The sequence below is a fragment of the Apodemus sylvaticus genome, chromosome 13, assembly GCF_947179515.1.
Source record: "Apodemus sylvaticus chromosome 13, mApoSyl1.1, whole genome shotgun sequence".
Classification (NCBI taxonomy): domain Eukaryota; kingdom Metazoa; phylum Chordata; class Mammalia; order Rodentia; family Muridae; genus Apodemus; species Apodemus sylvaticus.
In genome coordinates, this window is record NC_067484.1 from 44,390,265 (window position 1) to 44,415,353 (window position 25,089).

Genomic DNA, 25,089 nt, shown 5'->3' on the forward strand with positions numbered 1-25,089 from the left:
ATTAACTACTAGCCTAGTTGTTAAATGTCTAGCAATAAGGAAATAGTTAAGCAAATTCTAACTTATCTATTTGGTGGTTAATACAATAAATATAATTATTGCAAAAAATATTAATTATACCAGGATAAGCATAGATAATAATTTTAAGGAAAAACTATTTTTAACATAATAGAAATACAGACTTAAAATTTTTAGGAAAAAAATATGAAAACTTTTTCTCCCAGGTGGTAAGAGAGTTTTTTTCCCAGGCGGCAAGCTGTGATAATTTAAATTTCTTTTATGAATTTTCTCAACTAGGGACAGTGATCATTAACTACCTGCTTAGGGAGAAAAAAAAATAAATCCTTAATTTAGAAAAGAAACTAAGCATTGTCTGCTAGTCAGTCCTGTGCCATGGGTAGAGCCTGGGGCCGACTGAGGTCCCCAAGTTGGTACAAACCTTCCCATTATGAACACTTCAGTTCCATCGTACAAACAGCACACAACCTAGAAGGGTCCATGACAGGTAACCACGTCAAAAAACAACACACTTCGGATGCAACACATTCCCGCCTAGAATATTTTTTAAATTATGCACATTTGTTTCTCTTTAAGGTGTTTTTTTTCTTTCCATTTACATCTTCTCAAAATATTTATCCATGGCTAAACTTCAACTTTATAAGATATATTCAAGATCTTTTTGGGACAAAGTCAATTGAGGATAAATAAATATACACTTGCCATAAAATGAAAAATACTCAAAAGTAGGCCGATAGCTCGACACTTGTCTATGGGCTAGCAGAACATTGAAAGATACAGTGAGCATTGTGGAGCCACATTTTAAAACTCAAATCTTTAACATGCGAATATGCTGAGCTATGGACTAAAATACAGTTTTTAAACCATGTTTAAAACTGACTTGGTTTGCTTTAGTAGCATAACCATGGATGTATTTGGACCATGGATGTATTTAAATTTACACTGTCTCCTCCTTAGCTTTTCTGCTCAAATTCCTTTCTGTTGCTTAATTTGCAAACAAGAGCTATCATTGCTAGTTTTAAAGGGATGAATCTTCTGAGATGGGTCTCTCTGACACTGCTGACATTGTAGTTCTAAAAACAGAAAATTATAGATTATCAGAGAAGGAAGTTTAGAAGTATCAGCTTGGAGCTTGAAGCTTGCCTTGTGAGGCCACCCAAAAAGACAGCTTTCCTAGGAGTCCCAGCCCTGGACTCTAATCTCCAGCCCACAGGCAGATGCATTCCACTAATTCCAAGAGGGGGGCAGGGCCAGGCATTACCAGCTTCTGGTCGCTATAGTATAGTAGTATGTGATGTTGCTGGAGACCAAGGCAGTCCCTGGAAAAAGATAGAACCTTGCCTTGATGGGCACCTGAGAGCCAGTGTTCAGTGTCACCAACTCTCCCTTGAATGCCTTCTTCACCCGTTCAGGAATGGCCAGTCCTCAGCCCAGGCTTTCTCTCGGAAGTGGAGTACGAACTCACGCAACCCTGAGCTCCTACACAGGTGGAGCCCTTCTGAGTTTTCATGTGCTTCTTTTCTCCATCTTTTCGCACAGCTCGGTACCATTTGCTGAAGGACTTGATCACTGGTTCTCAACGTCCCTACTGCTGTGACCTTTTAATACAGTTCCTCATATCGTGGTGACCATCCCACCACCACCGCCACAAAATTATTTTTGTTGTTACTTCATAACTGTAATTTTTGCTACTATTACGAATCATAAATATCTAGTTTTTAATGTTCTTTTAGGGTTGCAACCCATAGGTTGAAAGCCACTGGCCCAGATAGGGGGAGAGACAGTTGATCTTGAATCTACCAGGATGCATGCAATGTCACAAAACCTAAGCTGTTCCTCTTGTGCCATCTAAAGACTTTACAACTAACTGCATGGCCCCACCACTGGAAAGAAATAAAAGAAAAAAGAAAAGGAAAGAGGAAAGGAAGGACAGAGAGGGGAAGAGAAAGAACGGGTCAATAAAACCTACAGAATAACTTACAGCACAAATGCTATCTGTCACACAGCAATGCCTACTTCACTTCGGAGCACTATTCTACCCGGACTCCTTGCCTGGCTACTCCTGGACCATCAAAGAGATTCCTACATCCCACACCTAAGGCATCACAACAATCAAATGCTCTGAAAGTCCTACGAATTCTGGCAAACAGTCTGTATACGACTAACATCTATAGGGATCAGAGGACAGATTTATGGAGTTGTGTCTCTCTTCCCATCTTTCCATAGGTCCCAGGGATTGAATCCAAGTCACCAGGCTTGCAAGGTAAGAGCCTCTGCCTGCTGAACTGTCTCTCTGGCCTCCAGGTCAACTTCTAAGGACAATCTTACCCAGTGGTCCTTCTGACTTTTGCAGTCAGTTATTGCCAACTTTGAATTCCATCTCTCCCGTTAGTTTCTCTGCCGTGTTTACTAACCTGGAAACACCACACTGCAAACTAACTTCCAAAGGCTTGAAATGACTCTCTTCCCCAGTTGGGTTCCCCTCCTCAACCGTGCCCCCAAACCCGCACACTCGACCCTTCTAATATGCTCATGGAAGATGTTTAACTTATTTAAGAGAATACATCTCTCTTTTGAGCATTTGACAATTTCCTCATGAATTATAAGCACTTCCTGGTCACAGACTGTGTCCGTAAGAAGACTGTCTTCCTTCATCCCACATAGACTTGGCAAATAAAGAAACAAGCCAAAAAAAGGCTGAATAGCTAAATTCATGGTCCATCTAAGCAGACCATGAGCATCTCCCAAGCTGGAACTGTTTCAGTCAACACTTCACACACCTCCACTGCTTCTGACCTACCCCTTGCTCTGATGGTACCACGCAAGCCTGGGATGGCGTCTTTCTCCCTGTGTGACACTGTTCACAGTTGTCTCTTACAAAGCCCATTGCTCCTTCAGGCTCTGCAAGATTAAGTAGACCGCTCATCACTAGAGAACTACAAATGCCAGAAAACCCCACTGGTGACTCTGACCAAATAGGAAAGGCACGAGGGGCATGGAAACGAAGCCCATCTGACTTCCTGACAGTTATCAACTGCTTCTGAAGTATCTCTAAAGCATCCACTTTAAACTTTCCAGACACCAACTTGCCATGCTCCAAACCTAAAAACATGAAATTTTCCACCAGGGCCAGGCCACTAAACAGGGTTCTCAGATGCAGAAGCCACTGTTGTCCCACTTTAGCTGGGAGGGGGAAAAAGGCCAAATACCAAAGGTACCTCAAATGACCCACTGCCTCTCCCTGGCAGGCCGGCCTTGGCTTAGCCCTGAGCTCCCTAGCAGAGATAGCTAGGTCAGGGTGTGTTTGCCTCTCTCCCAGCTTCAGACCCCTTCCTAGAGCTCTAAGAATTACCATTGCATAACTCTAGAGTTGCTCTGGACTCGGATCCAAATTTAAATGAACTGTTAGGTCGCTGGGCAGCCTTGGAGGCCCTCTGGGAAGGCCTCAGAGCCCAAGCTCTGCTGGGCTCCAGAGCTCCCTGGCAGGGTGGCAAGTCCCCAGTTGTATGCAGTTGCCTGGCAGGACGCAAGGCAAGAGGCTTGCAGCAGAACCTGGGAGCTGGAGAGCTGATTTATTCGAGGTACGGAACACAGGAATTTGCCAGCTACAAAGAAATGAAGTAAATTAAGAGGAACAAGGAAATTACTGGCTAGGAGACAGAGTTATTATGGAAAGCTGATTTCACTGTCCAAAAATTCAGCCTGCATTTATTCTCAAAATTATCCAAATATTTCAACAATTATCTGTTTATATGGTTGTTGTCTGGACATTTCCTGACTGTTCCTCCCTAGTTTTTCTTATAGTGTGAAAAGTATTTGCTGTTGAAACCATTTCCTAAGTTCCGTCATAACCAGCAAAGCCTGTCTGTCCTTGCCAGGCCCAAAAGGTCTGAACTTGAACAAGGTTGTTCAGCTGACCTAAAGTACATGTCCTATTACAGGAAAAAAATATGTTATTTTTCTTTTTTACTTGTGGTACATAATTGAATCCGAGTTGTATATTCATCCCCTCCAATAACCACAGTGATCCAAATGTGTTTTGTAAAGATATTTGTTTTCTTCGATAACTCCAGACCCAGAACACCAGGTGTGCTATGGACAACTCTCTTGCCTTGAAACCAGTACAGTGGGACTTTGACTGTGCACACCGATGTCTTTCTGATTTTGAACATTTTGGGAGACACAGGGCATTGGAACAAGGCCACAAGTCACTCACATGGAGGTGACTTATAATTCAAGTTGAATTAACTGTAAATGCAAGCAATTTGAAGTAAAAAATTAAGGCCTTATGTTCAGTGTTGTCACGTTTGTTAGGAATTGTAGCACTGCGGAGGCGTTTAGTTCCAGGCTAACATTCGGATAAAGATGGAGAGCTCCCCCAGAGCACATAGGTCAAAAGGGTCAGCACAGATTCCTGCTGCCTGTATGGAGGAGCTGAGCAGACAGCCTCTCTAGACCACAGACTCCTCATCTCAGTCCCACCAGCAGGACAGAGCACTCCCTGATCCATCCGGAGAGCACAGAAACCACGCCAGCCCACAAAGTCGGTTGTGAAATGTCTTACAAGCTGAAAGGTGGCGGGTAAAATGTTCACGGTTGTCCCTAAGACCGTCAGTGGAAAGGAAATTTAGCCGTGCGTGTTTTCTCCTGAAGATATTTTTGGCAAGCCCTAGTCAGTACACTCACGATGTCAAGTGCTTAGTACTTTTTTTTTAAATAAGAGAAGGAAGAAGAAAGGGGAGGAAATGGAGGGAAGGAGGGAGGGAAAGAAGGAGGGACAGATATAAATGTTCAACTGTTAATTAAGTAAGCCCTATTTAGGGTATACAGAATAAAATTATGTTCACAGAGAATTTTAAATTGTGAAAAACCTTCATGATTTTAAGACACAAACAGCATGTTTTCATCTACATCTACAAAGAATACTAACTTCAATAAGAAAGAATTATAACAAATTAATGCTGGCTTCTTTCATTTCTTTTTTCAGGGTTTCTCTGTATAGCCCTGGCTGTCCTGGAACTCACTCTGTAGACCAGGCTGGCCTCGAACTCAGAAATCCACCTGTCTCTGCCTCCCAAGTGCTGGGATTAAAGGCGTGCGCCACCACTGCCTGGCTGCTTTTTTCATTTCTTAAAATACATATTTACATATTCCAAATTCTCCTTAATAAGTGCTTTACCTTTATTATCATAAAAATAACATAAGTGTTAAAAAATGAAGAAAAGAAAGATTGAGAGAACTGAGAAGAGCATATGTAGGTGTGGTGGTGTCTCCAGGACCACACGTGTGTGGCCAGCCTGGTTCACTAGAAGCTGGTCAAGTAAGGGGGACTTTTGGTAGAACATTTAGGTTAGAGATTAAGCCTCCCTCCCTTTAAGAAAGGGCTTGGTATAAGTCTCACCCAGAATATATAATGACTTTATGTTCACAGGTGACACCATATTTAGGACTGCATCATCCAGAAGCCATGTGCCTCAGTACATGATCTGCCAGCAGTGAGAGCAATGCTACTCCCATGATTGCCAGAGGAGGCATCCCAGTTAACTCTGCAGTCACGGACCCACATGCAATCTATAGACTCATGCACACAAAGGGTTTCAGAATTAGAGATACCTCTGCACCCCACAAACGTTCTGCCCCGACTCCCTCCTCCGCAGAGCTCAGGTAGCCCTATGGATGTAAACAGCCGTACACACTTATACCTAATTCACTTCTACAGCCACACCCTGTGCTCTGAGGTCTCCCACCAGCATCTGCCCTTATCCTACCACAAGGCATTCTACAAACATCATCCAAGTGGTCTTTTGAAAACATGTGGGCACCCCACTTAAAATCTACTTCCCTCCCAATGAAATGCAGAGCCTATGCTCTCTAATTCATCAGAATCTGGCTTCTTCAACCTCATCTCCCAGCATGCTCCTCCAAACCCACCTGGATAGTTGCATGATTTGTTCCTTCTTATATCAGCCCTCCCCTTGTTACATCACCTTCAAGTATTGGCAAATTTAGAAAGTAAGATGATGGGCCAAATATGAACTTACCAAAGGACCTGAGGCTACAAACCATAGCAGGCCATAAAGCACAACCCCAACATTGTGAAGGTCATAGATAAAGAGAAAAGCACGCGGAGTGGGTAGAACTCTGAGCAATGGGGTCAGGAAAAGCAAAAGACAGGAACTGAACCAACCAGAAGAAAGAGGAAGAGCATTCTTAATGAAGAAACCCCTGGGTGAGATCACTGCAGTGGAAATCAGTAAGACCCTGGGGAAGAGCAGGAGCTGTTGAATTCGCTCAACTGAGAGAGCCAAGGGAGGAGCAGAGTAAGTCTTGCAAAGTCAAGGGAGCCCATTGACACACGCTGTCCCTGACTCCCTTCCTCCTACTCTCCACTCTCCCTGCATTTCCTGTGTGTGACTTCCAGGTCATATTTTCCCCCGTTCCCTAATGATTGCCTAAGAATGTTGGTTCATCTTCCCGGGTGAGCCCCATAAAGTTCTTCCTTACGTGCTGCCCGCTGAGGTTGCTCATGGCCCCATCACTTCCTAAAATTTCAGAGAATATCATTTTCAGCCTATTGTTCTAGAGCACAAAATGAACTAACTATGCCAAGGGCCTTGTCAGGGTGGAGGGCTCTCTATCAATTTTGGAATGGATGGAGGTCTAAGAAACCAATACAATTTTCCACCAAGAAAGGAGAGCTCATATCCAGACCCAGAGATTAGGGTCAGTGTGATGGTGGCGAAGCCTGTGGCAGAAACTGTGGCCCCAGAGCTTCATAGGAGCTGAAGTGAGACAGTCAAAGCAGAACAGGCAACCCAAGGCGAAAACAATCACGGTTCCTACTATGGCTAAGGGAAAATCCTGCCTTGGACCCATCTAACCTTTAGCAGATCACTTAAATTCCCAACCTCTGCCTGGAAATTTTGTTATCTGAGAAGAGAAATAAGTAGTCCTAATTCACTAAGGATTATTTAAGGTAACCTTTGTAGGTCTGGGAATGTAATTTTTTGGTAGATAACTTAATAAACATGTCCAAGCATGAGCCCTAGTTTGACAAATAGATACCTGTAAGGATCTTAGGAGAGTGCCTGGCATATAGCTTTAGAATAAGTATGTTAACCTTTAGTACTGATTTTGGAACAAAAGTATTTATCAAGTAAGCTGTGTATAGCCTGACAGTAGTGGTGCACACTTTTGGTCCCAGCACTTTGGAGACAGAAACAGGTGGATCTTTAAATTCCAGGCCAGCCTGGTCTAGGAGGGAGTTCCAGGACAGCCATGGCTGCACAGTGAAACACTGTCTCAAAAAACACACACATGTACACACACACACACACACACACACACACACACACACACACTTAGCTCTGTGCTAAGTATATGCTTAACTGTTGCTGTTACAAATATCTAAAGAAGTAATTTAATTATATTAACTTCAATTTTTTGGACCCCTTGGCTGAAAAGACTATAAATAAAGAGGATAGCCAGGCAGTGGTGGCACACTCCTATAATCCCAGCACTCTGGGAGGCACAGACAGATGGATTTCTGAGTTCGAGGCCAGCCTGGTCTACAGAGTGAGTTCCAGGACAGCCAGGGCTATACAGAGAAACCCTGTCTCGGAAAAAACCAAATCCCCCCCCCCAAAAAAATAAACAAAAGAGAGAGAGAAAGAGAGAGAGAGAAAGGTAGATACCTGTTTTATAATCTTTAAGGCAGGGGCAGTTTGTAAACTCAATTTGAAACAAAGTCAGGACAAGTGGTGATGCCCCCACAAGCTTTTGAGACTAGAGGATTTAAGTGGACTGTGTCTGGGTGTGATAGAAAAGGCCTATAACAGCCCTGGGAGGTGCAGGCAGAGGGATCTCTGAGTTCAAGGATGCCTAGTCTACTTAGTAAGTCTCCAGCCAGCCAGGACTACATAGAGAGACCCTGCTTCAAAGAAAGGGAGAAGGTGGGGGGAGAAGAAAGGCAGAGGTGGGGGTTGAGTCAGACAATGAAAGAACAAAACAATACGGATTAGCAAATTCTCTGAGTGTGAGAATATAAAATCAAACAGGCCATGTACTCAGACTACCTGTAGGCAGGTGTCTGGGCAGGAGTAGCAGCAGGAAGCCAAGGGGGAAGACAAGGGGGGAAACAGCCAACTAGTAGATGAAGTTGGCATATAGAAAATTTACAGACTACAAATCACAAAATTTACAGACTGCAAATCTCAAGGAGCAGATGGCCTCTGTCTAGGACACAGGACTGCACAGAAGGGGCTGGCAGGGGAGGTGGAAAGGACAGTGAAACTAGATGTGCAACTTCTGGGAACAGAGGGTTATAAGGCTGCACATGTTACACAGCTCAGACCCAGAGAGAGCTGGACACACTGAAAGCCTTCCAGACAGAACCTCCTCCCACAGCACACCGCCATTACTTGGGAGCTAATTACACTCTGCAGTTGAAACAGTGTAACTACACCCGCTGCTCAGGCTGCTTCCTGATTACTAGTCATATAGAAATCTGAAATACAGAAGAGATGCAAGTCATGGGGGTTAATTTGGCTTTGGCTAGATGTTCTGTAGTCTTTATACCTATCACTTCCCACCTGTCTCTACCTACTACATCTTGAGGTGGAAGAAGGTGGGTGAGGGAGATTGAGACTGTCCAAAGCAGAGTAGCCACAGTGTAGGAGAGATAAAGAAGGGAGAGCCTGGAATGTAGCTAGGCTAGGACCAGGAAGGATGTGGATCTAAAGCAGAAGTGAGGCAAGAAGAGAATGAGGGTACCAAAGACGAGGAAGAGGCAAACAGGAAAGATGGCAATTGTGGGGCATGGGAAGGTCTCTCTTGGATTTTTAATCATAGTTCTAGAACACCTGTTTGAAAATGCAAATCGCTAGTCCCTAATCCAGAGAGCTACTGAGTCAGAAGCATTGGGCTCCCCAGCCTGAATGGTGCTTGGCTCCCTAATTCTGTGGGTTTTTGTATCCACTAGACTCTAGGGCAGTGGTTCACAACCTGTGGGTCAACACTCCTTGGGGGGGGGGGGGTGTCAAACAACTCTTTAACAGGAGCAACATATCAAATATCCTGCATATCAGATATTTACGTTAGAATTTATAAAAGTAGCAATGTTACAGTTATGAAGTAGCAACAAAAATAATTTTATGGTTGGGGAAGTGGTCATCACCACATGAGGAATTGTATTTAAAGCATCATGGCATTAGGAAGTCTGAAACTCTACAGTCTGAGGACTTCTTAGGTAAGATAAAATCACTGGACATTGACCTTGGAACTAGTTGTCAAAAGTATGGTTAGTAGTTTACATATAGTATACATTGTTTCTTTTATTGTTTATTGTTTTAAAGACTGGGTCTTTCTATCTAGCCGAGATTTGTCTTGAACTCAAAATCCTCCTGGCTCAAGAAGTACTAGAATTCTAGCACATGGCTCAACATTTATTATTATTAATATTTGGGGGATATACATATATATTATATGCATGTCAAGGTCAGACTCAGGAGCTTGGTGTTGCCTTGTTTTCCTAGACTTACTTGGTGTTCTCTGATTATGCTAAGCTGGACACCCAGAGAGCCCCCCACCAATCCTCCAGTCACCTCCAATTACTGGAATTAGAGGTGTGCACTACCAAATCCAGCCTTTTACATGGGCTCTGTAGGATCAAACTCAGGTCCCCCAAGATTGTGTGGCAAGTACTCTATGGACTGAGTTACCTCTTCAGCTCCCACTTGAGTGTTTGTGAGATAGCATCTTGTTTTGTAGCTTTGCCTGTCCAAGAATTTACTATGCCCACCAGGCTGGTGTTAGATTTGTGACAATCCTCCAGTCTCTGCCTTCCAAAGCATGTATGCTGACAAGTACATGCTACATTATTGTTCTTAATATGTTTGCTAATAGTTTTTCCAAAGATTAGCCAATTGTCTGGGTATGGTGGCACATACCCACCTACACCCAGGAAGCAGATGCAAGCAAATCTCTGTCAGTCCTAGGCCAGCCTGGTCTATACAGTGAGTTCCAGGACAGCCAGGGTTCTACTACACAAAGAAACCCTGCCTTGAAAAACCAAAAAAGTTAGTCAATTATCTGAGATTCAGAATAGACAACCGACAGACAGAACTCAGACAGTACTGCAAGGAACTGTGCTTGTGGGTCAGGGTTGAGGCTGGACTAATTGAGATATTTTAAAACTATTCTGTGTGTGTGTGTGTGTATGTGTGTGTGTGTAGCAGGGACAAGCATGTATGTCATAGTACTCATGTGGAGATCAAAGTAAAGCTTCCAGTTGTTGGTTCTTTCCATGAAGTCCCAGGGGTAGAATTCCAGATGGTCAGTCTTAACAACAGGGACTATGACCTGCTTACGCCATCTTGCTGGCCCAGCTGAGACCTATTTTGATTGCCTGTTAGGATTGTCATCAAAGTAAGAACTCCATGTACTGTAATAGAAATGATTGATATGGCATACATATATTTTAGAAAAATGTTGATTTTAGTTTAACTTATTGCTCTCTATAGAATATATTGGCACATGATTTTTTTTTCAAAATGTCTAGCTGAAGATTGTCAACTTGGAGTTCTTGTTTTTTCTAGGGTCAACACTGATTGGATCAACAACATGCTAATGGGTCTGTATTCTCTGATACAAAGTAGCACACATATTTTTACAGGCAGTGGCAAATGTGCCACTGGGATGATATGCTGTTATTTAATATTTATTGACAAGGAACAGTGTGCTGGGTATTGAGATGTATTCAGAACTCAATACCAGTGTCAAGCCACTCTAATGAATTGCCCCTGATCTGAGGTCCTTGGTCAAGCAATCTTTGTATCTTGGGGTTTCCTTGTGATTCTTCCAGATGTCACAAAGCCATTCCCATTGCATTTCATATTCAAGAGGGCTCATTGATAGGAAGACACTGAGTTACTGAAACGATGTTATGTCGAGACCAAATGTTCTAGATGTTGCCAATATTCTGTAATCTGCTTACCCTCCACTAGAAATATAGTTGTAAATATGAGTACATTTTCTTTTGGTTGGAGGGCTGGGGAGATGTTGTCCATGGTGGACTAATAGAGTCAGGTAAGATAAATATGTTCTGGTGTTGCATGGCTGAGAGCCTAGAGCAGTGCTTCTCAACTGTCTTGATGCTACGACCCTTTAATACAGCCCCTCATGCTGGGGTGACCCCAACACAATGAAATTATGCTACGACACACTGTTATGAATTATAATGTAAATAACTGATGTGCTAGATATCTAATATGGGACCCCCAAAGGGGTCACAACCCATGGGTTGAGAATCACTGGCTTAGATGATTATATTGAACTGTAGACTCCAAAACAACTAGAAATATTTTAACCATTTCATTGGAAGTAAATTATAAATGTTTGAAGCCATAGATGTACCCTGATTTGAGCATTACACAATGTATACATATATCTGTCATTACATGATACACCAAAAATATGTATAATAATATATGTTGGTTTTAAAAATAAGAGATATATAAAATAAAAAGAGCAAAGGCCATCTAGTAATTTCAAACATATCCACAATGTGTGGTATATATATTTAGTACATAATACTTGTGAGCAGGCTTGAACATTGCCTCAAAGTATTATTTAAGCTTGATTTTGTTGGAAGTAATTAAATCCAAGACACAGATTATAAACTAGTGTATACGATCTTTTGTTTTCACAGATATATACTAAAATTCTTTAGAAAACATTATTGCTGCATATTTACAGTATCTGGCTTTATGAAGACTTTTTTTGTTCAAAGGTACGATACTTTGAACTTTTTCCATACCCAGGGCCAAATTATTTTATATCTATGTAGCATACACTAGAGGCGAAATTTACTACTAAAATATGACTGAAATGGAAGAAAATTCCTCAATTGTTGCACAAAAGTGCAACAATTTTTCCCTTTGATCTATACTGTACACTAAGCTATTATACTGGTTTTTTAGATGTTGTTCTTTATCCCTTTATGTAAAGGAAAAAGATTGCTCTCCTTCTTGGAAGACTACTACAGTTTCCTTACAGGCCTGAAAAGGCTCCTAGTTTTATTAAGGATGCATGCCATAAAACATATTTAAACATTGGAAGTGTTTCTGTGCTATCAAAGGGTCTGTAGGCTTTGAACTAAATTTTTCACTAAGAGAGGTACAGTGATGGGTGCCTGAGACTAGACTTAAAATCAAAATCTGCTCACTGTGAACCACATCTAAACATCTGTGGAAGAGCCTATGAGAATGGTCCTACTGTGTGCTCCTCTACAAATGTAGTATCAAGGACATAGTACAAACATCTCTCCACAACAGTGATTCTATATAAAATAAATGTGTATTCTATTACTTAGTTCTCCTTAGTTGTCTTATATGATTTGAATTCTTTGATGTACATTCATTATTTTTAATGCAAAGACCCATCTATACTATCTTAAAACTTAATGCTGAGATTTTCCATTTCACAGAGTGAAGCATCACATCGCAGTGAACTTAAATCCACTGTTTTCCTAAGGAATGTGATTGGTTTTTCAGGTTTCTCTCTGTTTATATATATTTTATATCATTAGTTCCAGAAGTTACATTCTAATGTAACACCTACAGAGTTTAGGGACCTGCCTACTGCTCTGTTGTCATTGTGGACAGAGGACTTACTGTCCCTCTGCGATAAACATGACTGTTCCCAAGTGGGCTAACAAGCTTTGGGGGCTTTACAAGATGCTGAAAACATGCCTTGATTGCATTTAATTTGATTCCGATTAAGCGGCACTTAAGAAGTTTCTACTGAATTAGATTACACGGAGCGTTTCTAAAGAGGACACTTCATTATTGGAGGCAGCCTTAATTTAAAATTATCACAGAGGGGAAAACACTGTTCATTTTAATAAAAGGGGCTTAATCCCATGACATTATTTCACAATTGCATACTGTGGGTTATGGTTTATTAAATAATAGTACGGGGCCCTGCGAGAGTCATTTGAAATACCAGGTGCCTCATTCACAGTTCACCCGACTGAGACATGGCTGGTCACATTGCTTTTTTAATACTTAACAGAAACCAGAAACACTATGGGGGAAATTTTATTTAAATGAAAATAAAGAGATAAGGCTAAGGCACTAGAGTGTAAATTCTGCCTTCTTACCAGAGTTGTGAATTTTCCAGCTGACTGAAATGGAAAGGAACTTCTGACTTAGAGAGCAGCGATAGCCAAATAAACAGAAAGTGCCACCGATTTCCTTAAGTTTTTGAAATGTAACATTGCTCCATTTTAAATAAAGAACTACCTTGACATCGCAATCTTACACACTCACAATCAGAGCAAAAGCCAGCCCTCCCCCAACCCCCTTTGAATGTACAACAGAGTCAGGGTTTTTTTTTTTTCTCACCCCAAAAGTTATTATTTTACAAGCCTTGGTTTGTGTTGATGTTTCAAAAGAGAGAAATGATTAAAAGCAAATGTCTGAAAGTCAGTTATTTCGTACTAAGCACAAACCACACAGCTAGCTTTCATTGGATGAAGCCCTGCAGACACATTTGGCCTGCCCATCACTGATACTTCAGGAATAAAAGCAACTTGTGGTTTGTGGTTAGTGATTAAGCACCAGTGAACTTATGTGTGCTCTCGTATAGAAAAATCTGCTGCATTTTGAGCATTTCACACTTTGTAACAACATCTTTATTATGCCTTTTAAAATTAATTGACCTAAAACCCAGCAACTCCATGATATATCTATCGGATAATTAGAAGTCTAAGGAACAAACAAATAAAACCCATTATTGACATGTAGCTCTTCAGTCAAACAAATACTTTACAGCTGCAATTTGCAAAAATTATTTCCTTTGAAATGGGCATCACATCAAAGACCCGTGCTGCTGATGTGATTCATACCATCAGTTCCAATGCCCTCTCTGAAACAGACTGAAATCTAAAAATAATGTTCCAAAGTCAGGAGGCTGAGGTAGGAGGAATGGATGTCAGGCTAGGCTAAAATACATAGTATGTTGACGTCATCAAAATAATAAGTAAACAAACTCTGTAAGCCTTGAAAACAACCCACACTTCTTCTCGGAGCCTAGGTGGATCTCTACAGGAGACAAATGAAACTTCAGCAACAGTAAGCTTCTTAGGAAATCTGTCTGACCTTGAGAGCAGGAACTTCAGGGTGCGGGTACAGTGACCTACTTTAGTGATCAGTAGCTATAGATATCAGAAAGTGTGCTTGCTGTCAATGATCATTGCTAAAATCTGTCTATACCACACTGGAACAATCAATTTTGTAAATGATTGCAATAATCAAGGAAATTGCCTAATTTATAAATCCTTGCATAGGGCATTTTAATGGATCCCTCCATTTTAATGCTGATGCCCTCAGAGCTCAATGAATTGTTGTCTAGGCTGTCTTTACACAAAATGATAAAAACATTCCGTCTTGGAGGGAAACCACATCCTCATGGATATTCAGACCCTCAACCTGTGATCACTCATTGGTGACTTCCACAAAAGTTCCGTGCTCTAGAGCTTCAGGAGGAGCAAAGGAGCACACATGTGTGTGTCTGTGTGCTTATGAAAACCACTAGAGTTTCAGAATCTGAATAAACGACCTTGTAATGAATTGTACCAGAGGAAACACATCCTCTATCACTGACCACCCATATCATAACGGGTTGTCTCTCTTTTTTTGCCTAACACTGGGCCAGTTTTTTATTTTTTGGATTGATGTTGTGGTGGTGGTGGTGGTGGTGGTGTAGTGGTTGGTTGGTTGTTTTTAACCAAGTCTCAGAGTCGGCAGGCTCCACCACACTAACCTCCCAAATAGTCAATCACACCAGTGTGGACGATGCTGGTCGTGCTACAGTATATGTGTGCTGTCCCAGTCCTCACGTGTCCACTAACAGGTGCATTCCCGGGGTCCACCTGGAAACACAGCCTGCACACTAAGCTTCTCCCCGAAGCCCTCCTCACAAAGGTTACTCATCTTGGTTAATCCTTGGCCAGTAGATTCCGGCCAATAGTGTGCTGTGAGAGCTTTACTTACTGCTCAGTCTCGCTGCCCTGACGTTTATGGTGCACTGATTGGCCTCTGTCAGTGGTGCTGCTTGTAAATTCACTTTGAAAAGCTTTGTGTTAACAGCCTTCAACTGGGCTCCAAGAAGAGGACGAACAGGCAGCCGACAAGCTCGACCTCCTGCCCTTATTACAGTGAGTAAATCAGGGTTTGAGCCATTAGGCTGGAGCCTGGGGCCTACACAGAGAGGACTGACATGACAAAAGGTCAGCCTCTGTCACACACGTTTAACAATTTGCATAATGGAATTCTGTAACTTATCTGAGGGAAGTGGTAGCCACTCTCCGGCTCCTGCTTCCCGGGGCTTTTATGCTAAGTACTTACACCAGAGTCCGAGTTTCTTGTGTAAATACACAAGGAATGTCTGAACTCATGAGATCTTGGAGCATATATGACTCTAAAACAGAAAGGGATTGAAAGAGAGGCAGACTCTAATTTTATATACAACTGTCTTAGAACATCTGCACACCACCAATGTCTCACAGCTATCCCTGGAAGAAAGAGGACCTCCCTTCTTTGGGAAGGAGTCCCAAGCTGTATACAGTGCAGGTTTTCCCACTTGATCAAAAGTGTTTAACCCATAAAATTACACAATAGCCATTTGTGGTCCTAAGGCCACACATAGCTTTTCCACAAACAATTAAAATTGCTATAATTTGCACAGGGGAATGAGCCAGCACCTCTGTTTCTAAGAATAATATTTCCATCAGACGGCTTGCTGGCATGCTGTGATGGAACAGCAGATTTCGTCTTCCTAGTAGCCCCTAAGATTTTGAGTTTGCTTCCCACGTCCTGCTTTTAAGGCAGAGAAATAAAAACCAATCCATGGCAGAGGAAGATAATGCCAGCTTGAAGCGAGAAACATTTGTGAATCATTTTCTTCTCATGGACAAATCCTCTCTCAATAAAAGAACTCAATTTGTGAATAAAAGGAGAAAAATAGTCTTGCCTGCATAGAATCTGTCAATCTTATAAGACATTTAATCCTAACATATACACCATGACCAATGTATGTATACATGAAACCTCGACAATCAAGGGTTTCCAAATTGTTGTTGTTGTTGTTGCTGCTGCTGCTGTTGTTGTTGTTGTTTTTTAGGTAAGTCATTTAGGGATTTGGAAAACCAAGGAGAATACTGTGATATGAAGCCTAAACCAAAAGGATTAGAAAGAGACCCTGTCAGAGTCAACGTGAAGCGTGACATCTTTGATTTTTAACACAATGCTAGAAACTATTCCAAAAGGCAGCAGATGGTTTTACAGTTTATGTAAAACTATAAAACTCCCTCACTCTATCAAACGGGCACCACTATAAAAGACATCTTCAAATCAAATGAGGCAACACCGGGGAGCTAGGCCAGCTGTTAGGGTCGATGACTGAAAATGTAACAGGAACGTTACAATGGTTTATTTTTAAGGAAGAGATTACTTGAATTCTGTGAAACTGACTTATTTGCAGCTAAACTGACAGAGTGGTTATTAAATGATAAATTGCTGAAAAATATGATTTCTAGTTCACTATAACTAGATTTATAGAACCTGTCTTCCCCTGGTGTCTTGTGAATTGCCCAAAACAGCTAAAGTATATGAAACAAATATGGTGTTTATAGTTACACTATTATCACTGAAACAATTTTAAGTGATTTTAAGTTAATAAAAGAGTATTGATTCAAAATGATTTCTCAACACCTAAATTGTGTGTGTGTTTGTGTGTGTGTGTTTGCATGTGTGTATATGATAGAGTCATTTATAAAAAGCATTCACAGCACATTCAAAAAATAAAATCAATTCATTTCCTTCTGGTACCAATTACCTACGATGGTTTGGAGATGCAAACATTTAGCAGCATGAAATATATATTTAATATTGGTTTTCATTAATATTTTTGACTTAAGCTAAATGGTGATGATAAAAAAAATTGAACATTTACTTTAAGCAGAACTCTTGTCATGCCAAAAATATTATGGCACAAAATCAAACCACAAAAAAAAGCTCATATTAGGCTATCCTCCTTGATTTTCTGAAGAAAAAATAATCTTTAAGCAGAGGGCAACTGAAAACGACACATACAGACTTACCCAAGCAAAGGGGAAGACAGGCTGTATAAAGTTAAATTCCTGTCTAATACCTTGACTGTAATTCTAATAAGCCACTACATTATTTCAATTAGCAAGGGAAAAACAATTAGGTCGAAATGGCTACAATTTATTTTGTCATTATTGCTAAACGTTCTTGTCAAATCAGACCTTGAGTTGAAAGGTGGAACTGTAGCTTATCTTGAATTATAGCTTTATTTTAAACTTTTGTATTTTACTCCAGCGGCATGTTAAGTATACAGTGTGTGCATTCCTCGGGCCGAGTCATATTAAATTCTGATGTTAAGCAGAAAGAGGAAACCATATACAACTAGATTAATTTATCTCCAGGGATGAGAATGCATTAATAACCAAGATAATGTTTTCATAAATGTTGGAATCAACTGTGCCTGTTCACTTTTTCATTAGAAAACACATTAGGATGAGGTTATCTTGTTCTCATCTACGAGTCTTAACTGCTGAGAAAGAGTCTGTTTTCTGTGAATGGTCAGAAAGACTCCCCCCCAACTCCACCTCCACCCCCACCCCTGTACATATAAGTAGAATTAAAACTGGGAGTTCAAGTCTTGTTAGAATCAATGCACGCCAGCAAAGGGCTGCTTAATGTTTTCTATAATCTTTTTTATTTAAAAATTTCTAAACGTGTTATTTCTCAAAACACATTAAAATCCTAATTCCAAAAGAAACCGGCCAAAATATTTAAAAACAAAAAAGAGTAATTTGGATTTTTTTTAAAAAAAAATAAATTGGTTTTAGTTTGCTAATCTCTTTAAACTGGAAAAATTTAATAATCTTAGCTCATTAATGGGAGGGGGGAAGACTCACGAAAACCCAAGGAACAGAATGCTGAAGAACATTCTGAAGAACAGAATGCTGCTCCAGTTAATGCTGCTGCATATCGAATTGTTGGGATTATATACAAGGAAAATATTAACCTAAAAGATGGCAGCAAGCTTACAAACAAATCCTCTGTGGTCATGCACGCCAAACGTTTAGCAACTTTTCCGTGAACCAAGCGAAGCCTTTAATGAATAATCAAGAAGAGTCACTAATGTGAGTTGGTCGTTTCCATCATAAATAACCCTTCACGTGCATAGGAAAGTACAGAGGTGGAATCAGACAGTGAACTGAAGGCCGAGACAAGAATCCATCATCTGCTCGGAAACAGTAACAGGGAAAAATTAGCCGTCCATTTATTGCACTGAAATAAAGAAAAGCCACCCTGCAAAGATCTATCAGGGCCTGAGTATTGAATTCTAAACAGGAAGACATTCCTTCAGCAACTGACTGGAAAGAACACTAAGAAGAGGAGTGAGTACGGTTGACTTTTAAAATGAAGGAGCCATGATTCAATCGCTTTTAACTGTCTTGAAAATCTGCTTCAGGTCACCCTGATATTCCAGGTGTCTAAAATAACATTTAAGTGAATAATTATTTTGTGAGTCACGGAAAAAAAAATTTTTGTGAAGCCTTTCCTGTGAAGATCTATAGTGGACTCCAATCACTGATTCTGTCTGATGTAATTAATAGCAGATAAAATCATTAAACTTTTTCAGAATAAATAGAATGGAGACTTAAAGTCTAAAATGTAAAGGGCAGTTTAATGTTTATACTTCCCCATTATTAAAAGTGATTTTGATTCAAATAATTATGCCTCATGAATCACGAGGCTTAAAATTTTTAAGTCATTATTTATTCATTTTTTGATGTTTTGTTAAGACAGGGTCTCATATAGCCTAGGCTGTCCTCAAACTTCCTTTGTAGCTAAGGCTGGCCTGATTCTTCTCCACCCCCTACAAAATGCCTAGTTTTATACAGTGCTGGAGATCAAACTCAGGTCATCATACATTGTGGATAAGCACTCTGAAAGCTAAGCTGCATTCCCAGGCATTCGTACTTCATATCTTAAAAGTAATTATACTAATAAAAGTCTATGCCCTATTTTAAAAAGTGTTCTGTCACTACAAATAGTTACTACCACTAAATAACCCCAGTCAGTCACATTTTTTACCATCTCTCAGGAGACGTTTTACATGGCTGAAATTTTAATATCCCTTCAGTCCGCCAAATGCATGTCATCCTAATTATTATTACAGAGGGCTGATAAAAAATAGATTGTTTTCTGAAGCAGAAGTAGGAGCCTATAGATCATTCAAGCACAAACTAGTAGGCCTCTCTTTTTTCTTTTAACACAAAGAACAAACTTTATATATCTTCCTAACACACTCAACTCATCACCCAAACAACAGGTAAAACTCACTTTAAATCCACGGAGATACCAAGGGAAAAAAAAAAGAAAAACAATCCTATTACTATAACAAAATTCTTCCTCCATCACATGCTAATCAAAAGTGTCACAGAAAAGTCCCATAGTCCTCAATGTTAATATGTATTCTTGAAGCCTGTATGTGTAATGGCTTCTTGCCAACATCCCAATCACTCAAAGCCTTCTAGGAAAAAAAAAAAAAAAGAACTATGGTTTCTTTTTTCCCCCCCACATTTATAGCTTTGTCCTCCCAAAAGTCTAAAAATAGACAAGCATCAGAGGGCGGGAACACGGGATTCACTTTCACATTTCCAGATAGAACATATCTGTCCCACGACTGCTCTGTGGTTCCCCTGGGAAGCATTGGCAGACCTTTAACAATGTGATAGTAGAGTCCTTAATAACAGGGCTGGGGCCTGCAGGGCGCATGGGTGGACTTCATAAACTTTAAAGCACACAGGAGGTTACCACTGAACCAGCGAGCGAGGGTCTCAAAGCCGGCTGTGGGCTCATTATGTCTTACCTGTCAGTTTTGCTGCGCTATTGCTCTTAACTTTTACCTCCAAGTAGTCTCATGACAAGCCCTGTTTTTACACGTTACTTTTCTGAACTTTACTGTTGGTTTTGTTGCTGTTGGTTTGCTTTTAAGAAAAGCCTCATTTAATGGCATAAATATGCCCGCCCCTTTCCCCACCTCACTCAGGGATTCCATCCAGAGAGACAAAAATGTCTGACTGCCTTCCCACAACTGTTTAGGAGTGATAAGGAATGGATCCAGGGCACAGTGGCTAACTACAGCGTAGGAGGCTCAGAGGCTGCCCTGCTCTCACCTTGGGCTGCTGGGCTGCACCTATCTTGGCCTTCCTCCTCCATCAAGGGAGACTTTGCAGACAAAGGCCCCAGCCCCCTGACCCCAGTAGTCAAGTGAGGGTTCTGGACAATGGCTCTGTTTTCCACAGCACCCTCTCCTGGCCCTAGTACGAAGCTGGCCAGAGGGAACCCAACAAATATGTCAGTGGATGATTATATTGTAAGTCTTAGTGGGACAGCTCACCACATTGACAAGCTGTTGAGTCACAGGTAACCAGAAAGCGCACTGTGGCTGCAATAGAACTCTACTAAAGTGCACTCGAACCTGGTCCCCAGCAATGAAGGACATGACTTTTCTGGTGATTCCCCCTTCATTAGTTCACCTGACCAAAGATTTCCATCCCTTCAACTTGTATCCTCCAGTATCTAATATGTCCTCCAGTTCTCCATGAGTTGCGAAGCTAAAATCAGTTGAAGGATTAACCTAATTACAATCTTCCAGGAATGGACCTCAAGAATCAGCTTTTTCAGACACACTATTTTAAGATAATAGTCAAGATTAATTTATACCAAAATGCCATTACCTCTCACGTTTTTGATAATCTACTTTGTTGAAGACTGTACAATTTCACTTTGTCAGAAGAGAAACCAATTTTTTAAGTTTTGATTTACAATATAATTCACAAAGGAGGTTGGGTACTTTCAAAGTTCTGGAACATGTTGGTCTCACTTTTTTTTTTTTAAAAAAAATTTTTAGATGACCTAAAACTGGCCCCAAAATTGCTATGTAGGCCTGGGTGATATTGAACTTCTGACCCTCTTGGATCCTAGTGCTAGAATGAAAGGTGTTCTCATAACCTTCCAGTTTAAGTGCTGCTGTGGACCAAATCCTTCTTACCTGGCAAGCAAGCACTCCGCCTTATCTCCACAAACTTGTTTTCATCTGAGAAAATGACCCTGACTCTGCCATCTGCTCCTGTTGCTCCAGGCACAGAGACCTATGGGAAGAGCGGGAACCTGGCTCTATTCTACCGCTGCTGCCCCTGCTCAATCTCTGAGTCTTTGGCTGTTTCTTCTTGTCCTGAAGACTGATTGAGCAGCCCTAGGGTTCTAATCCTTTACAGTTAGAATAGAGGCCGGTTAAAGTGGCTGATTCCTAGAGTCAACAGGTCCGGTGGTAAGCTACACTGCCAGCATCCCTCCTGCAAGAACTTCTGACGTCAGCCCTCCACTGGACGGGAGAACTTGTGTATTCTCCACTGCTACACCAGTGGGGCCGAGGGTGGGGCCCGAGGGTGCGGTCCTGAGACCCGGCTCAGGCTGGTTAATCAGCTCGGGCGGCTTACCTCCCAGAGGTGCTGCGTGTTCCTCACTGCGCCGGTCTGCACTTTCTCCGGGGGCAGGAGCACGCCCTGAAAGGGCCCAATCCAGGTGCCCTGCTGGATCCTCTGCGCCGCACAGATGCCGTACGCCAGGCCTGGCACCGTGCTGGTGCACAGGCACACCTCCCGCGGCAGGTCCCGCAGCCACTCGGGCAGCTCCGGCGGGGGTGCAGCGGCCGCCGCGCTGCTGGTGCCCACGAGCCGGCGCAGTGAGTGCAGTGGCCCGTGCATGGGGCACTCCCCGTTGCGGTTGTCCGCGCACATGTCGCAACCTGTGGGTGACACCGGGGAAGGAGGGAAGGGAGAGCGTTAACCTGGTCTTTTTTGGGGGGTGGGGTGGGGAAGGAATCGGGTAACTCTAAACTGCAGCAGGTAAGCCACCTGTTGGGGAATGGGACACCTGAAGGGTGCCAACGCCACAGGGAGTCGGAAAGGAATGTGTGCCACACCCTGGGGACTTGCAGCACTCAAATTCGCCTGCTGAGGTGTACGCAAGGCTTCGGAGCTAGGTTTGGATAGCTAAGAGTGCTCGGCCGCGACTTTCGCTTCCCGCCCTGCTTGCCCACCTCCGTTTCTCTACCTGGCGCGCGTTCTTTTGCCTTCACTCTAGCCAGTGTCGCCCGGTGTGCTTATCTTCTCTCTCCTCTAGAAGTCTGTCTCTCATCCGACCCTTTATCTCAAATAGTCGCAGATAGTGCACTGACGTCTCAGATAGTACTTGGTTCTGCACTTGGGCTATCAAAGCGGGAGTGACAGATCCAAACACTGGACTCTTCCTATGCTACCTCGGAAGCGCAAGCTCTCCCATGCGGGTCCTTTAGGAGCTAGGACCCCAGTCTCTGTCCAGCACCCACTCCAGAGAGTTCACCCATCAAAGATGAGCGCGGGGGGCGGGGGGGCGAGTGGATGTCAGTTGTGATTCTGTGTGCAAGTTCTTCCCAGAGACCAAACCAAACAAGACGTTTAAGGATCAAGGTAAACGGTCTTAATGATCGGGGTAATGATTCAATTGAGCAGGATGGAAGGCCGAGTACAAGTTAAATGAGATTATCTTATTTGGTGAAGCCTTTGTTGAAGCTGTTTCTGACACCCCAAGCTTGCTGCTCCAGGCACCCACTGTGGTTTGACTCGATCTAGGCGGAAAAGGCCAGGCAGCCACTAGGAACTAAGCTTTCAGCGACCACGCTGTCGGCTTCGCAGAGCCTAAGGGTTATTAATGGGCCTGGCGGAGCCGCTGTGTCTGCTCCCTGGTGCGGCAGGCCTTGCAGAGGACTCCAGCCTAGGCAACTCAATCTCCTGAGTCCAGCCTCCCTGGGGACTGCTCAGGGCTCTCCTGCTGCCGGGCTCTGTGGCACTGACCCTGGCTCTTGGTGCTCCTGTACTGGTGGAGATGGTGAGAGCACTGCAGCAGGGTACCTGAGTTCCTCTCAGGCTTCTTGGCACCTTCCCCCCTTGTCTCCAGGGCAATTAGCCCTTGTAGATCACTCCAAATGGGCCATATCTATGCTGAAAGTGTGAACCACCCAAGAAACTTGTTACAAGACAACTCAGGGCAGCATTCTCCACAAGGAGCATTCAGTCAGAGCCCAGAATGGAGAAAGGACCCTTGCTGTGACAATTGCAATGTCACTGGTTGACTATGTGAGCATCCTGTGCGACCAAAGGTGCTTGCTTCTGGTCAGTTGTATCTTCCCCTCAACCAACAGCCACTCTATTCTAGTTATGACTGCCACTGGAGTGAGGAGACCCGATGTTGGTTACAACTTCTTATTGGCTGTCCCCAAGACTTCTTTGGGGACCAACATCCTGTTTCTTCAGGTATGCCTCAGTGCCTCCCTTAACACAAAGGCACCTAACCCCCTCCAGCACCTCAGACACTTTGTGTGAAGACTTTTCAAGGCTCTACTTTTGACCCCAGGGCCTAGATGGAAGTGTACAACACTCACATCAACTCTTTAGAAACATACATACTTCATTCAGTCTCTCATGCCTTTACTTATTAACAACAGGAAAACACTGCAGAAACAAAACGACAACAACATTTCCCCTGAGTGCCCTCTATGTACCATGTACCCGTCTTGCACCAAACTGCCACTCTGGTATCTGAGTACTGAAATTCCCATTTTTGCCAGTAAAGCGAAAGACATTTCAGGAACACTGATACTGGACCAAGGGCCAAGAAACTAGAGAGAGACAGCAGAGAGATTCACTCCAAAGCCTTCAAACACAGAGATTTAGGAAGACTAATGGGGGCTAGGAGAATTTTATATACCAACTCACGACTCGATCAATAGAATTGAAAGAGTTTACTGATATAACCATTTGGGGGCCAGAAAATAACTCCGGCATGATTGAGTTATAGTTATAGAGATAGTTCTCTCTTTCACACTCAAGGGCTTGAGGGAGCTAAAGTAGAAGAATAGGAAAATAAATAGCCAGCGTCCATGATTTCAATGAGTCTGCTTTCACAGATATGTTAGAATGACCTTTCACCACCTGAGCAAAAAACCAGGTTTTTAAAAATGACAATGAGAAAAGGCAACGTGCCCATGAAAATAAATATCAATCACCCCAGGGAGTGCTTAACTGATTTTTCTTTTCTGGTTCATTCAATTAAGCAAAGAGTGAGAGACAGAAAAAGAAAAGAAAAAAAAAATAAGGAAAAAGACCCTCACAACCTAACAGCCTGTGCCAAAAATTCTATCAACTCCCACATGTCTCTATGTAGCATCTCACCATGAATGTGGATAAACTGATTAGAAACAATTAACTCCAGCCACTCCCCCACGGAAGACGAGAAGCACTCTTCAATAATATTTGGAATGAACGACAGTACTAGAGTACTAAAAAAACCTAAGCCCCCCTCCCCCCAGATCTAGAAGACAATATTGATATCCTATGTTCACAAATGAAAAGAAGCCAAGCCTCATCCAGGCTAATCAGTTCCCTTAATTTGTGTCCTAATACAAATGTGAAAATATTGCTGCCAGAAAAGTTGAGCAGTTACCATCAAAATAAAGTTATGTCTCATCTCCAACATTTTTTACCGCATGCAAAATCTCTTGGACTGAAAATATTTATTTCTAACCTGTCTCAGGGTCCCAGAGGAGCCTGGGGGAAGTTTTAAACAAGTGACTTTTTTCTCCAGATTGACACACACAGTCACAAGTTGGCAAACAGACTGTTTTCAAGCCTGTTAGCCACAAACACCCACATAGAAAGGCTTGAAAGAGAAGCCAGCCAGGTCCTCCAGCTTCTCCCCACACGGCAGTCCAGGCCTTAAGAACCAAGGATTTTTGTTCAAGTTTACAGTTTGATACTGTAACAAACTTGTGCTACTGAAACACAAGATGTTTTCAAATGTCGCTGTACAGTACAGAATTGCAGCAATCCAGATCTCCTTCGGAGCACATCTGCCTCGGGGGTGAAAGTAA

General features: G+C 42.3%; 1 protein-coding gene across 1 annotated transcript in view; it reads right to left on the minus strand.

Annotated features, from left to right (window-relative positions):
• Positions 1-25,089, minus strand: part of Prdm6 (PR/SET domain 6) — a 104,250-nt gene that overhangs the window by 73,545 nt on the left and 5,616 nt on the right. The window contains exon 2 of the mRNA XM_052155502.1: positions 21,620-21,927. Coding sequence (XP_052011462.1) covers positions 21,620-21,927 — 308 coding nt within the window. The remainder of the gene's footprint in view (positions 1-21,619; positions 21,928-25,089) is intronic.